Source organism: Sinocyclocheilus grahami, unplaced genomic scaffold, assembly GCF_001515645.1.
Source record: "Sinocyclocheilus grahami isolate Dianchi unplaced genomic scaffold, SAMN03320097.WGS_v1.1 scaffold216.1, whole genome shotgun sequence".
NCBI lineage: Eukaryota > Metazoa > Chordata > Actinopteri > Cypriniformes > Cyprinidae > Sinocyclocheilus > Sinocyclocheilus grahami.
In genome coordinates, this window is record NW_015505395.1 from 800,899 (window position 1) to 816,152 (window position 15,254).

Below are 15,254 nucleotides of genomic sequence, written 5' to 3' on the forward strand. Positions count from 1 at the left end.
TTAAATTTTTTTTTTTTTTTCCCCCCCCCCCCCCATGTTTTTCAGTTTTCACTTTTCTGGATTCTGGTTTTAATGATTTTATTAAACTTTTCATATGGCCCTATGAAATGTTTTTTTGTTGTTGTTGTTTTTTCAGAAATTCAGTTTTCTATACATACATAGACTCTCACTAAAATGGCATTTTGTTGATGAAAATACAATTTTTGTTAATAATATGCAAAGTGATGTAAACATTTGACAGATTTTAATCTATTAAACATATAAAGGATTAACATATAACAAAATATAATGTCAAAACAATCCTGAATGAATGATTTTAATTCAAATTCGGCATCCTGTTTGTCGCCTCAACTGAAACTGAGAAGTGAAATCCCCAGTGTTCTTTTACCTCTCTGTGATTCCTGGTAGGATGAAAAACATCCAGAAATGGATGCCGAACACCAGGACGACCTGGAAAATCACTTTTCCCATCACTGTCTTGCGGAGGTACAGGGCGCGATCCACCACCATCGTCCCGAACTGGATGAGCACCATGACGAGGAACGGCCCGGGAACTTGGTCTTCTGACAGCGAGGATGTGATATCAGCACCACCCTGATGTTTCTGTGAGCCAGACAAAACACACATCAGAACACAGCCATGGAAAGTCCATTTTCAGAGTCAGCTTAGACGAGAAAAAGCAGATCTGATCTGAATCCTTACTGGCATGCATCATGTGTGATTTTAATTCAAATTCGGCATCCTGTTTGTCGCCTCAACTGAAACTGAGAAGTGAAATCCCCAGTGTTCTTTTACCTCTCTGTGATTCCTGGTAGGATGAAAAACATCCAGAAATGGATGCCGAACACCAGGACGACCTGGAAAATCACTTTTCCCATCACTGTCTTGCGGAGGTACAGGGCGCGATCCACCACCATCGTGCCGAACTGGATGAGCACCATGACGAGGAACGGCCCGGGAACTTGGTCTTCTGACAGCGAGGATGTGATATCAGCACCACCCTGATGTTTCTGTGAGCCAGACAAAACACACATCAGAACACAGCCATGGAAAGTCCATTTTCAGAGTCAGTTTAGAAGAGAAAAAGCAGATCTGATCTGAATCCTTACTGGCATGCATCATGTGTTTGACACTCTTTAGAACTGGATGAGCACCATGACGAGGAACGGCCCGGGAACTTGGTCTTCTGACAGCGAGGATGTGATATCAGCACCACCCTGATGTTTCTGTGAGCCAGACAAAACACACATCAGAACACAGCCATGGAAAGTCCATTTTCAGAGTCAGCTTAGACGAGAAAAAGCAGATCTGATCTGAATCCTTACTGGCATGCATCATGTGTTTATAATTCCAAATACTTTTCAAATTTACCCCAAATGCCCAGAAGCCAAAGACAATAATGATAAAATCAACGGTGTCTGCTAGAAACATCAAGACGTAAACATCCGTCACGGCGTTGTACTCAGGATGAATCAGGTTATAGAAGAACTGACGGATGGGCTGACAGAACTCAACCAATCTGAAGAGAGAAGACAAACAGAGACTGAAGAGACAGACTAAAAAATAAATAAAAAAAGAATAAAATATATTAAACATAGGATAAAGAGTGCACATCAATCAGTCAAAACAGTCAGAAATGGCATTCATAACCCTTCTGTAATCTGTTCAGTGAGAGAGAAACGTGCATAGGATGGGACTTGAATTGATCCATTATCCAATTGATTGGATCCTTTAAATTGTAGGGCACTATTAAAACTGTCCCCCCCCCCCAAATTCAGTTTTATTTTTCCCAAATTCCATGTTTTCCATTTAAATTTTTCTGAATTCCGTTTTAATACTTTAATTAAATTTAAATAAGCAAAAGGCATGTCTAATCAATTGAATTCACTCAATTTTAGCGATTTAATAATTTATTAAAATAATAACAATAATAGTGCCATAAGACATTTTTTTATTTAAAAACACAGTTTTTCTGGATTCTGTGTTTTATGATTTAATGCAAATTGATCATCAAAGACAATGGTAATCAAATGTATGCATAAAACATCAAACGTAAAAAAAATCCTGTAATTTTTTTGGAAAACAGTGCTGCACAACAGAGATTTTCTCTTTAAAATTAAAACACGGACCCAAAAATTGTGTGAGAGTCCTTAAAAATAATGTTTAATATACTGCATTATTATTATTATTGTTATTATTAATTTGAAAAGTACATTCTACTGTACAATAGTAAGCCATTCTGGTCATAATTAAATAATAAAAGTTAAATCAAGCTTTTATTTTGACGGGTTGTCATGAAGACCTTTACGTTTTTGTGTGTATCTGACGATAGTTTTCTCAAATGAAATATTGAAATGCATATATTGAGACGACAGATGAGTGTCATGCATGCTTCAGTATGTGTAGTAGATAGAACACGCAATAATGCTCATATTTTGCAGTTTAATAATCACAGGCACTAATCCATATAGCGATCTGATTAAGTACAGCCTTACTTGTGATTTTTTTCATCTGAAATTCTAAAATTGTTATGACTGGATTCCATGATTCAGCCTGTGTTTTACACACTGTGGAAATCACAGGGCCCTAAAATTGGGCTCTGATATTATTGGTTAATATTATTTGTCTCCACTCACTCATTGCATCCACAGAAAGAAAAAAGTTGCCTCAGAGATGGAGAAAGATTAAACTTATTTAATATAAATTCATTCTTTTGATATAATATTATACATATTTTTAAACTAAATAATTTTTTTTAATATATAAACATGATATAATTTTTTTTAATCTATCACAATAACATCTCTTTTCCCAAACACACTTACTTTTTGATCACATAAACCTTTGCTTTGATGAGCTGCTCTCGGATCTTCTCCATGATCATTTCTTTGTGGCTCTTCTGCGGAACTTCTGGGTCTATGGTGCTGTTTTCCCTGCGAATGCTGTTCCGTGTGCTTGTGCTGCCTGTGAAACAAACCAGCAACCAAACGTCACCATAGCAATGCTTAACCACAGACTAACCCGGCAAAATAGCCAAGAAAAAAACGGTTCATTTCACTAGTTGTCCACAATGCTAGATCAAGATGAGTTTATCTATGCATGCGAATCTGAGAAGAAAAGCAAAGGTCTGGGATGTTTGTGTTACGACAGTGTTTTACACACTGTGGAAATCACAGGGCCCTAAAATTGGGCTCTGATATTATTGGTTAATATTATTTGTCTCCACTCACTCATTGCATCCACAGAAAGAAAAAAGTTGCCTCAGAGATGGAGAAAGATTAAACTTATTTAATATAAATTCATTCTTTTGATATAATATTATACATATTTTTAAACTAAATAATTTTTTTTAATATATAAACATGATATAATTTTTTTTAATCTATCACAATAACATCTCTTTTCCCAAACACACTTACTTTTTGATCACATAAACCTTTGCTTTGATGAGCTGCTCTCGGATCTTCTCCATGATCATTTCTTTGCGGCTCTTCTGCGGAACTTCTGGGTCTATGGTGCTGTTTTCCCTGCGAATGCTGTTCCGTGTGCTTGTGCTGCCTGTGAAACAAACCAGCAACCAAACGTCACCATAGCAATGCTTAACCACAGACTAACCCGGCAAAATAGCCAAGAAAAAAACGGTTCATTTCACTAGTTGTCCACAATGATGATGCTAGATCAAGATGAGTTTATCTATGCATGCGAATCTGAGAAGATAAGCAAAGGTCTGGGATGTTTGTGTTATGACTCCTCACCGCGTTTGGAGCGCGCAGATGAGCGGCGGGACAGGTGAGATCCGCTAGTGCTCTGCCGCGGCAGGTGAGGCCGATGCTCAGGGTAACATATTTGCACGTGCACCTGGGACGAGTCCACGGACATGCCGAGGTTCACAGACTTGAGCGAGTACGCTGGAGAACTCTTCTTCTCTTCCTCGGGTGGAATCGCCACCGCCATCTTCCCCTCGTCCACAGACTCATCCTGACTAAGACACTCATCCTTATGGGACTCTTTAGGGTCGTCTTCATCCCAGAGTCCGTGACACTGAGCCCACGATAGAGAGAGACAGCAGGTGCATTAATGAAGGAGAACAAACTTGAAGGTATTGCTAGATTGTAAAAGGAAAACTGTGATTCATCCAAGACCCATTTATTGCCGGTTTAATAAAAATGGTAAAGTACATAAAAGGCACTTTCTGCAAACAGGATAAAAATTGATATACCATTACATTAAGCAATAAAAATCGATAAATAAATAGAAAACACACAAAATCAGGGCTTTAAACTAGATACTGCAGGGCTGCAATATAATTGCAAAGCTCTTCTTAAATAAATCTAAAATGCTCATATAATATTTAACAAACAACACTTTCTGAAGGCTTGTTGGATTGCATTTTAAAAATCACAGATCTTTACAAGCAGTTTTTATTATTTCATAAAATCATACAGAAGTAAAAAACTTCAGCATGACATTGCACTTCGTAATATCACAAAAACCGTGCAAAATCTGAAACTTAGAAAGGAGAAATATATAAATGTTCTAATTGTAATGTTCTATTATTTAATATAATGTACAAATAATTTAATATAAATAAGAATTATTATTATATTTAGGAATATTTTATATATAATATTTAGAAATGATATATATATATATATAATTATTTATATATTTATTTTTTTATATTATATATATTTTTGTATTATAATATATATTATTTATTTTTTAATTATAAAATGTTTGTGTTTTTTGTCTTTTTTTAACAATAATGTACACTGATGAATCATTCACAGTAAGGAACATTTAGTAACTGTAGAAGTAAATAAAGTCCATTTCAATTCTTTTCCCCACACACACTCATTTTTGAACAGGTAAACCTTTGCTTTTGCTTTTAAGAGTTAAAATGGACTTGATTTACTTCTGTAGTTACTAAATGTTCCTTATTGTCAAAGATGAGTCAAAATTGTATGATTATAAAATTGATCATTTTCTCCTCTCCATGTCTCAGATTGGTCATATATATATATATATAATTATTTATATATTTATTTTTTTATATTATATATATTTTTGTATTATAATATATATTATTTATTTTTTAATTATAAAATGTTTGTGTTTTTTGTCTTTTTTTAACAATAATGTACACTGATGAATCGTTCACAGTAAGGAACATTTAGTAACTGTAGAAGTAAATAAAGTCCATTTCAATTCTTTTCCCCACACACACTCATTTTTGAACAGGTAAACCTTGCTTTTGCTTTTAAGAGTTAAAATGGACTTGATTTACTTCTGTAGTTACTAAATGTTCCTTATTGTCAAAGATGAGTCAAAATTGTATGATTATAAAATTGATCATTTTCTCCTCTCCATGTCTCAGATTGGTCTCGATTCTGCAGATTTTACTAGGTATCCTGGTCATGCTGAAGCTTTTTACTTGTGTTTTTCTGAAATAATCTGAAACCTGGAGAGGAGAGAAACCTCAGACGCTAGGAATTGATTTTAAAATACATTTTATGGTTCTCAAAGCTCTCAACAGTCTAGTGGGGCTCTCAAAGCTCTCAACAGGCTTCGTTTAGATTTCTTAATGTCAGGTGAATTATGTTTCCAGCTGAATCTTGGCTCTAATCTTTCCTCTGAGCTGCTAATCGTCTCAAATCTATAGCAGAAAACAAGCAAAGCAGCCGTTATTTATTCTGAACAAGGATTTGGAACGCAACATCCATTAGTGTGCTAATCTTAAAGCTCAAACAAATATGCAAAATATAATATAATAATAAAATATACTTATTTAGGTTTTTAATTTCTATGTATTCTGCATTTATTTTTAGCATATGCTAATTCACAGCTAACAGGGAACATTTACTCAAAAGTTATTAACAACGTTCATCAAGTAGCAGAGGGCATTTGTTCAAAGTTATCTGGTTTTTAATAATGTTCTCAAAAGCACAAAAACATTATTTACACGATTTTTCAGAAATGTTGTAGTTGGACATTCGTCTAATGTATTTCAAATGTTACTACCCGTTTGTTTCGGAATGTTCAGAGAACATTCAAACATTCAAATGTAACGTTCCCAAAATGATCAAACAGCATGTTCCTTTAAATGTTGGCATAACTGAAAAAACAAAAGCTTTTTAAATCATCTAAACAACTGGACACTTTGAACATTCTGAGAACTTTTGGAAATAATGTTTTCGTAATTTCATAGGAACATCAGCAAACTGTTCTTAGAACATATTTTAATTAGCTGGGCTCGACGCAAGAATATATATATATTTTTTAAATAAAAAGCACAATTATACTTGAAAGTTGCTTTACTGACAAGCTTTATTAGTGCTGCTAGATTTATCACTATTATGTGGCAAATGAGAGTACGAACCTTTAGTATGGATCGGTGGAAAAACAGCGCCAGCAGCTGAACCAGGTCATAGTGCACGTATCCTTCTTTCTTCTCTGTGCCGATGATGTTGGGCGGATGGTACGGCTTCCCCTTGCTGAATTCCAGGTTCTGGTTGAATGGGAAAAAGCTGAACTGGAAGAAGTATTTGACGACGATGGTGACCTGGAGGAAATAAAAACACATTTATGAATTATTTATACATACATTTAAAGGAATAGTTCACCCAAAATTAAAATCTGCTGAAAATGTCCTCACCCTCACGCCATCCAAGATCGCCAGCAGCTGAACCAGGTCATAGTGCACGTATCCTTCTTTCTTCTCTGTGCCGATGATGTTGGGCGGATGGTACGGCTTCCCCTTGCTGAATTCCAGGTTCTGGTTGAATGGGAAAAAGCTGAACTGGAAGAAGTATTTGACGACGATGGTGACCTGGAGGAAATAAAAACACATTTATGAATTATTTATACATACATTTAAAGGAATAGTTCACCCAAAATTAAAATCTGCTGAAAATGTCCTCACCCTCAAGCCATCCAAGATCTAAATTAGTTTGTTTCTTCATGGGAACAGATTTGGAGAAATGTAGCATTGCATCACTTGCTCATCAATGGATCCTCTGCAGTGAATGGGTGCCGTCAGAATGAGAGTCCAAACAGCTGATAAAAACATCACAATAATCCACACCACTCCAGTCCATCAGTTAATGTCTTGAAAAGCAAAAATTTCTCTCCTGATTCAGACAAGATGACTCCTTCACTGGAGAAAGCAATATTATAGATAGAGGTAAAATTGTTTTAATGATGGATTTGTTTCTTACAAACACGCAGCTTTTGGCTTCACAAGACATTAACTGGTGGACTGGAGTGGTGTGGATTACTTGTGATGTTTTTATCAGCTGTTTGGACTCTCATTCTGACGGCACCCATTCACTGTAGAGGATCCATTCATTGGTGATGGAATGCTACATTTCTCCAAATCTGTTCTGATGAAGCAACAAACTCATCTACATCACAGATTGCCTGATGGTGTATAACTTGGCTTGCACAGAATCTGTGCCTACAGAATTCATTTCTACAGCATTTACCAGTTCCGGATTTGTATGAATTTCTTCAATTTCTTAATTTCTTCCAATGAGATTTTGAAGAATGTTGGTAATAGGGCTGCAGTGCAATGAACGCATCAATATATAATTATTGCATCAATGAACGCGATATTGCATAGCTTGTCAGTGAACTACGGCTCTTTGTAGTAAATGCAGCTCCTGAGGGTCGCATCTGAACGTACGTGATTGAGATTTACTGCTAATCACTAGGGCTGGGTGATATATCGAATATTAGCGATAATTTTGACGACGATGTAAAATTAGAAAATATCGTGAATATAGAATATTTCAAATTCAAGCATACTTTCCCAAAAGAACGTGCCGAAGGTCCAAATAAGGAGACAATATGTTATTGCGGACTGCTCTACACGCCTCTACTACGCGAGCTTTCATAAGTGCGGTTGCCAGATATCAAGAGTTCAAATCCCCGAATCAGAGCTTCGCTGTTACAAGGATACATTTTCTGCCCAGTGTTTTGCTTATTTTAAGCAATCTGGCAACCACGCGCACACGCTCGCTCCTCATTGCGGAAGCGCCGCTGTCGATGATCTGAAAACACCAACAAACAAGCTGGAGTTTAGCGATCTAAATGAAAGCGTCACTCAACCAGTCTGTGTTCTGTCATGAGATCTCGACTGTTTGCGATTGTGATCGCTGAATAAATGCACTTACTCAACCACTGTTGTTTGAATAGAGAAACATAGGCTATTGCAATTTGGAATTACTATTAGGAATTTCACTATTATAATATTTTTCATTTGTTTTACCAGTTTTCATAATATAGAAAGAGAGAGTGCATAAGTCTTTGGTATTAATTTATATACAGTGGTGTGAAAGAGTGTTGGCCCCCTTCCTGATTTCTTATTTTTTTGCATGTTTGTCACACTTTAATGTTTCAGATCATCAAACAAAATTAAATATTACACAAAGATAATGCAAGTAAATGCAAAATGCAGTTTTTAAATGATGATTTCATTTATTGAGGGGAAAAAGCTGTCCAAACCTACCTGGCCCTACGTGAAAAATTAATTGCCCCCTCCTGTTAAATCATGAAAGAACTGCAATTAACCACATTATTTTAGAAAGCGGAGTTAAATTAAGTGTGACAAATATGCAAAAAATAAAAAAAAACAGGAAGGGGGCCAACACTTTTTCACACCACTGTATATATATGTTATGTTATTTTTTAGGATTACTGGTAAACTACTGTCGTTTGATTTGTATTATTTGTATTTGTTATTTATTTTAATTTATTATGTCTGTATAGGTCTTTTATTAAGTTTTAGTTTTATTTAATTTGAGTTATTTTAGTACTTCAACAAACTAAATGGAAATGAAATAATATATATATTGAATTTATATAATATGTACATACACATATATGTAGTTGTTTTTTTGGTGTTTGGCTTAGTGTTATGTTAGAATCATTATTATACTCGTATACCTTTTGTTCTTTCATATTCTGAATTGTTTTTAGCTTTATTTTTAGTTTTTCATTTAAATGTTAAGTTTTGAAATGTTGTTGTATGCATTTGTCATTTTTATTTAATTTCTTTATTTTTAAAATGTGTATAAGTAGTATTTATAAAGTTTTAGCTTTTAGTTTTGGATCTGTTTTTAGTTGTTTTAATACTACAATTGATTGCTTCTGTTGTCCTCATTTGTAAGTCACTTTGGATAAAAGCGTCTGCTAAATGACTAAATAAATAAATAAAATAAATGTACCAAAAACAAACCCTGACCTCTGTGTACACGATGGCCGTCATCCAGAAACGCTTGCTGGGCCGAGGAACGGAGAGCATCGCCCACAGGAAGATGAGGATGGGCAGCACCAGCGTCGCCATGGACGCTGAGATCATGTGGTTGAGGATGATGACCAGGTAACAGACCATCTCAGAGTGCGCCACCAGCAGGTTATAAAGAGCATAACACAGCTGGAGCCCGAGCGGCTGCGATTTATAGAAACGCTCAGAGTTCTCCAGCTCCTCATCATAGAACATTCTGGATAACAGCGCAAAAACAATCACATTAAATGACCGTATGAAGCCAATCACAAACCAACAAATCAGACTTCTATTGTGCACTAGTTTTGCTGGTGAGGAGAAATTGCATACTTTAGTATTACCAGTGTTGTTATTACTAACTGAAACTAAAACTATTAACAAAATTTTTTTTAAATGAAATAAAGCTGAAATAATATTTCATATTATTACAGATATAGAGTTAAAGTTATATATAAATAAAAAAATTTAAGTAAAATGAGTAACTGAAATAAAACAATAAAAATAAATATAAATATAAATAAATATATAACTTGGCTTGGCAAGTAAATGAAATACATTTAAGTTAAAATACTAAAATTACTAACTGAAATAAAAGTCAATCTAAAGCTTAAATAAATAAAAAAAATTACAAATATTTTGGCATTTTAAAAACAAACAAATAATTTCAATAGCACATAACAAAACTATTCACTGAGATCAAACTAAAACTTAAATATAAATTACAACTATTTAGAAATATCTTTAAAAACAACAACTGAAACAAAAGCACATGATAAAATTGCCAACTGCAATAAGCCTAAAGCACAAATAAAAATAAATGGCAACTATTTTAAAATATGTGACCGTGGACCACAAAACCAGTCATAAGGGTCAATTTTTCGAAATTGAGATTTATACAATTTCTATGAATAAATATGCTTTCCATTGCTGTGTGGTTTATTATGATAGGACAATATTTGGCCGAGATACAACTATTTGAAAATCTGGAATCTGAGGGTGCAAAAAAAAAAAGCAAAATATTGAGAAAATCTCCTTTAAAGTTGTCCAAATTAAGTTCTTAGCAATGCATATTACTAATCAAAACTTAAGTTTTGATATATTTACGGTAGGAAATTTACAAAATATCTTCATGGAACATGATCTTTACTGAATATCCTAATGATTTTTGGCATAAAAGAAAAATCTATAATTTTGACCCATACAATGTATTGTTGGCTATTGCTACAAATATACCCCAGCGACTTAACACTGCTTTTGTGCTCCAGGGTCACATATCTTTAAAAACAAAAACTAATAAAAAATGATAAATGCACATAATAAAATTCCTGAGATAAAACTAAAACCAAAGCTTAAATAAAAATTAATTCCAGTATTTAGAAATATATATAAAAAAACTAATACAAATGAAAAAAGCATAAATAAAACATAAATAAAACTAAAACTAAAGATTTTACAAAACAAAAAATGATAAAAATGACCAAAACACATACAAAAATGGTTAAAAATGAAACTAAAAAGAAAACTGAAAATCTAAAAATAAAAAGCAAATTCTACAAAGACTATAATAGTATATAAATAATAGTGAAACAACGGTATGTAGTAAGATATTATGTCAGTATTGGGACCCCTCTGAAGAAGCTGTAATGTAATCAAGACTAACTCACTTGTTGAGCAGCAGTTCACTGGCGGTCATGGAGGGCAGCAGAGGGTCGTCCAGATCGCATCTGCTGTCGGGGGTCATCAGCATCAGCCGTTTGTCACTGTCACTGTCGTCTGAGCTCACAGACAGACGGTCGAAGCTCACGGCTTTGCTGTAGCTGGGCGGCACGTCAGCGTCTGAGGTGTTGGGGGCGTCTGTGTCCGGGGTGAAAAGCTGCCCACTGATCACATCCGTTTGCATGTTCTCCGGTCCTGATGATTCACCTTCGTCCCGTCGGATTGGCTGTTCACCATCCTCATCTTCAGAAATGCACTGCTCTTCCTCTCCATGCTCCTCACAATCCAGCTGAAGAACCTGAACATCTTCAACTGCTTCCTCTGGATCCACCAAATCCCATTGGAGTTCCTCTTCCACTTCTCCTGTCACTTCCTCTGCCAGCTCACCTGTCACTTCCTGTATCACTTCCTCTGCCAGCTCACCTGTCACTTCCTGTATCGCTTCCTCTGCCAGATCATCTGTCACTTCCTGTATCGCTTCCTCTGCCAGCTCACCTGTCACTTCCTGTATCACTTCCTCTGCCAGATCATCTGTCACTTCCTGTAGCGCTTCCTCTGCCAGCTCTCCTGTCACTTCCTGTATCACTTCCTCTGCCAGTTCATCTGTCACTTCCTGTATCACTTCCTCTGCCAGCTCACCTGTCACTTCCTGTATCTCTTCCTCTGCCAGATCATCTGTCACTTCCTGTATCACTTCCTCTGCCAGATCATCTGTCACTTCCTGTATCACTTCCTCTGCCAGCTCCCCTGTCACTTCCTGTATTGCTTCCTCTGCCAGCTCATCCGTCACTTCTTGTGTCACTTCCCCTGCCAGCTCATCTGTCACTTCCTGTATTGCTTCCTCTGCCAGCTCATCCGTCACTTCTTGTGTCACTTCCCCTGCCAGCTCATCTGTCACTTCCTGTATTGCTTCCTCTGCCAGCTCATCCGTCACTTCTTGTGTCACTTCCCCTGCCAGCTCATTCATCGCTTCCCGTTTCACTTCTTCCTCTTTCACTTCCTCATGATCTGCTCCTTCAGGTTTGTCCTCAACAGTTTCTGCAGTTTCCTTCTTTTTTGCCTCCACCTGTTCTCTCTCATCCTCGACCTCATCTAGAATGTCGTTGGTTCCTTGCCGAGAGAAAAGTGTAACGGACTGAGTAACTTCACTGGAAACAAAACCACAAAAACAACGCAAACAGGAAACAGTTGATGTATTATTATAATAATTTTACAAATATTATTGTTATTATAAAGATATTACAATCACTGTAAACATATCAATGTATGTAAAACGTAACATACATATATAAGAGTAACATCTTAAGACATTTTGACTTTAAATATTGGCTTTGAATAACAATTATATATATTTGTATTTGTATATTTACTACTGAAATATCATCCTTTTTCAAGATTTTATTAATTTCTAGAGGATGATTGATGTCTGATGCATCCAAAATTTTCAAAATGTTGAACCAATAATTTTAGTTATGCTACAATAATAAAAACATATGCATTATATATGCTTTATTATTAAAATAATACATGTATTATTTTATATTAATAATAACACTATTATTATTACTATTGCTGTTGTTGTTACTATTAATTATGTTAAATGTTTTCTTTAGAGTTCCACTAGATGACATTTATAATACTAATAATGATATTAATAAGATAAATATTAAATTGCATTAATTTTAATAATAAATGTCATTAGTTTCTGCATGAGCTCTCAACCAATGATTCACCGGAGTTCCACAAGGACCGCCTCCCTCATTTCCATGTTGCACTCGGAAAAGTAAAAATAAATAAATGAATAAATAAATCTGGAAATAAATAAATGTGGGAATAAACAAATATAATAAAATAAGCGCATGAATAAATACATTTAAAAATAAATAAACAAATAAACACATTAATAAAACAAATTAAATAAAAATAAAAATAAATGAAAGAATAAGTAAATAAAATTTAAAAAGAATAAAAATAAATGTAAAAATAAATACAGAAAATAATACATAAAGGAAAAAAGTTATAAAAATAAATTCAGGATTTTAATTAAATTTTATTACAAATGAACGATATTTGTTTTTATCAAGTAATTTCTTTCTTTTTTTATTTTCCATTATTACATTTATTTATTTATCTATATATATAATATTTTTTTACATTTCTGCAGGTTTGGTCCTTCATATGATGGGAGTGTGGAGGGTGAGGATGAATGTGATGAAGATTTGATGATTATGAGTTCAGCACCTGGACATGACGCTGCTTCCACTGTCCGCAGAGGAGTTGGACATGTCCAAACCGTACATTTTGCGCAGTTTGGGACGAGCGCGTTCGCTGGTTTTGGGGATATTCTGAGGCATGTCGTCCAAGTCGTCCAAGGTGGACTGACGGGAAAACAGCATGGTGGCTTCGGTGTATGCACTGACGGATGGACAGATGGACAGATGACATGAGCGGGAGCATAATGCAATGAAAAAGATAACAAGAAAAATGTTGTAAAAAAAATAGTCTCCTGGTTCTCAGATGTTGCTCCTGAGAAAAAAACTTGAACTGTCATGAATGTCATGAAAATGATGTCAGAACGCAAAAAATCTTAATAATTAATTTTTTCTAATAATTATTTTATTTTGATTCTTTTGAAATGTAGAAATATAATTTCTACATTTCTTGAGACTTTTTGTCAGATTCACCCTACAATAACATAAGTCAAAGATGAAGACCTGGACATGCTGTCTCTGGAAGCGAAGGAATCCAGACTGTGGCCGGCCCGTCTGCAGCGCTCTCTGTTTGAGCAGGAGTCCTCCTCACTGATCCGGTCCAGTCCAGATTCACGAGATCCGTTCAGTTTCATCTGCTTCTGGTAGTACACATGGATGCTCTCACGGGACGGCACGTTTCCCTGCAGGACAAACAAGGATCAAGATCAGTTCTAGACCAACATCAGCTAGATCATCATAAACTTGTTCCACTTTGTGTTAATTAAACTTAAAAGTTGAATTAATTACTTTATTTGACTTAATTATATATAGAACCTTTTTGACTTCTCTGGTCAGCATGCAGCGCTCGATGCGCAGAACGGTGGAGATGTCGATGTATTCTCTGCAGACGGAGTTCAGCCACTTGGTGATGCTCTCAACGGTGGTCAGAAACAGCACCCAGGTGAACTTGATGATGTTGAAGACCCTCTTGATAATATTGTCTACAGGAAGTGGAAAGGTTAGTTTGGTTTGTCTGAAGTTGATATGAACAGGAAATGAATGCGCTCCATGAACACACCTGGTCCGTCTGTTTTGTCTTCCTCTAAACTCTGACGGTCTTCTTCACCGATCTCTATCGCCACATGACCTACACACAGGAAGTTGCTTAACCATTAGACCAGGGTTCTTCAAATCTTGCCCTGGAGGTCCAATGCGCTGCAGAGTTTAGTTCCAACCCTGATCAAACTCAGCTACCTGTGATTTTCTAATGATCCTGAAGACATTGATTAGCATGCTCAGGTGTGTTTGATTAGGGTTAGAGCTAAATTCTGCAGGAAAGTGGATCTCGTGGGCCAGATTTGAGGATCTCTGCATTAGACCAACAATTATAGAAACAGTTTTTCAATTAAATTTTCTATCGAAAATCTCAATTCTGACTTGCAATTGCGAGTTTATATCTGGCAAAAAATTAGCTAGACATAAATTCAGAATTCAGACATTTTTCTCACAATTCCAAGATTACATCTCACAATTCTGACTTCTTTTTTCAGAATTCTAAATTTCTATCTCACAATTGTTTTTTTTCCTGCCATGGAATAAAAAAAAAATTAAAAAGGAACTTCTCACAATTCTGACTTTGTTTTCACAATTCTGAGTGTATCTCTAACAATTCAGACTTTTTTTTTTTACACACAATTCTGCTTTTATATCTTGCAATTCTGTGTTTTTTATCTTGCAATTCTGAGAAATTCTTAGATTTAAACTCAGATACAAAGTCTGATACAAAGTCGCAGTTATCTTTTTTTATTATTGGTGACAGAAACAAGCTTTCATAATTTTCAGATGTTAAAGTGGTCATATGATGAGATTTCAATTTTTCCTTTCTCTTTGGAGTGTTACAAGCTCTTGGTGCATAAAGAAGATCGTCTCGGTTACTTGTGTAACCCTCGTTCCCTGAAGGAGGGAACGGAGACGTTACGTTAGTCGTGATTGACGAATTTGGGATCTCGCCCGAGAGCCCAATCACCTTCGAGTGTAAACTAAACAAGCCAATGACAGTT

General features: G+C 35.4%; 1 protein-coding gene across 1 annotated transcript in view; it reads right to left on the reverse strand.

Moving 5' to 3' along the window:
- LOC107596271 (piezo-type mechanosensitive ion channel component 2-like) overlaps window positions 1-15,254 on the reverse strand; it is a 120,286-nt gene that overhangs the window by 7,989 nt on the left and 97,043 nt on the right. The window contains exons 36-45 of the mRNA XM_016286967.1: window positions 14,273-14,324; window positions 14,029-14,195; window positions 13,717-13,895; window positions 10,951-12,150; window positions 9,245-9,503; window positions 6,380-6,562; window positions 3,756-4,041; window positions 3,420-3,558; window positions 1,372-1,519; window positions 796-1,010 (exon numbers count right to left, since the gene is read on the reverse strand). Coding sequence (XP_016142453.1) covers window positions 796-1,010; window positions 1,372-1,519; window positions 3,420-3,558; window positions 3,756-4,041; window positions 6,380-6,562; window positions 9,245-9,503; window positions 10,951-12,150; window positions 13,717-13,895; window positions 14,029-14,195; window positions 14,273-14,324 — 2,828 coding nt within the window. The remainder of the gene's footprint in view (window positions 1-795; window positions 1,011-1,371; window positions 1,520-3,419; window positions 3,559-3,755; window positions 4,042-6,379; window positions 6,563-9,244; window positions 9,504-10,950; window positions 12,151-13,716; window positions 13,896-14,028; window positions 14,196-14,272; window positions 14,325-15,254) is intronic.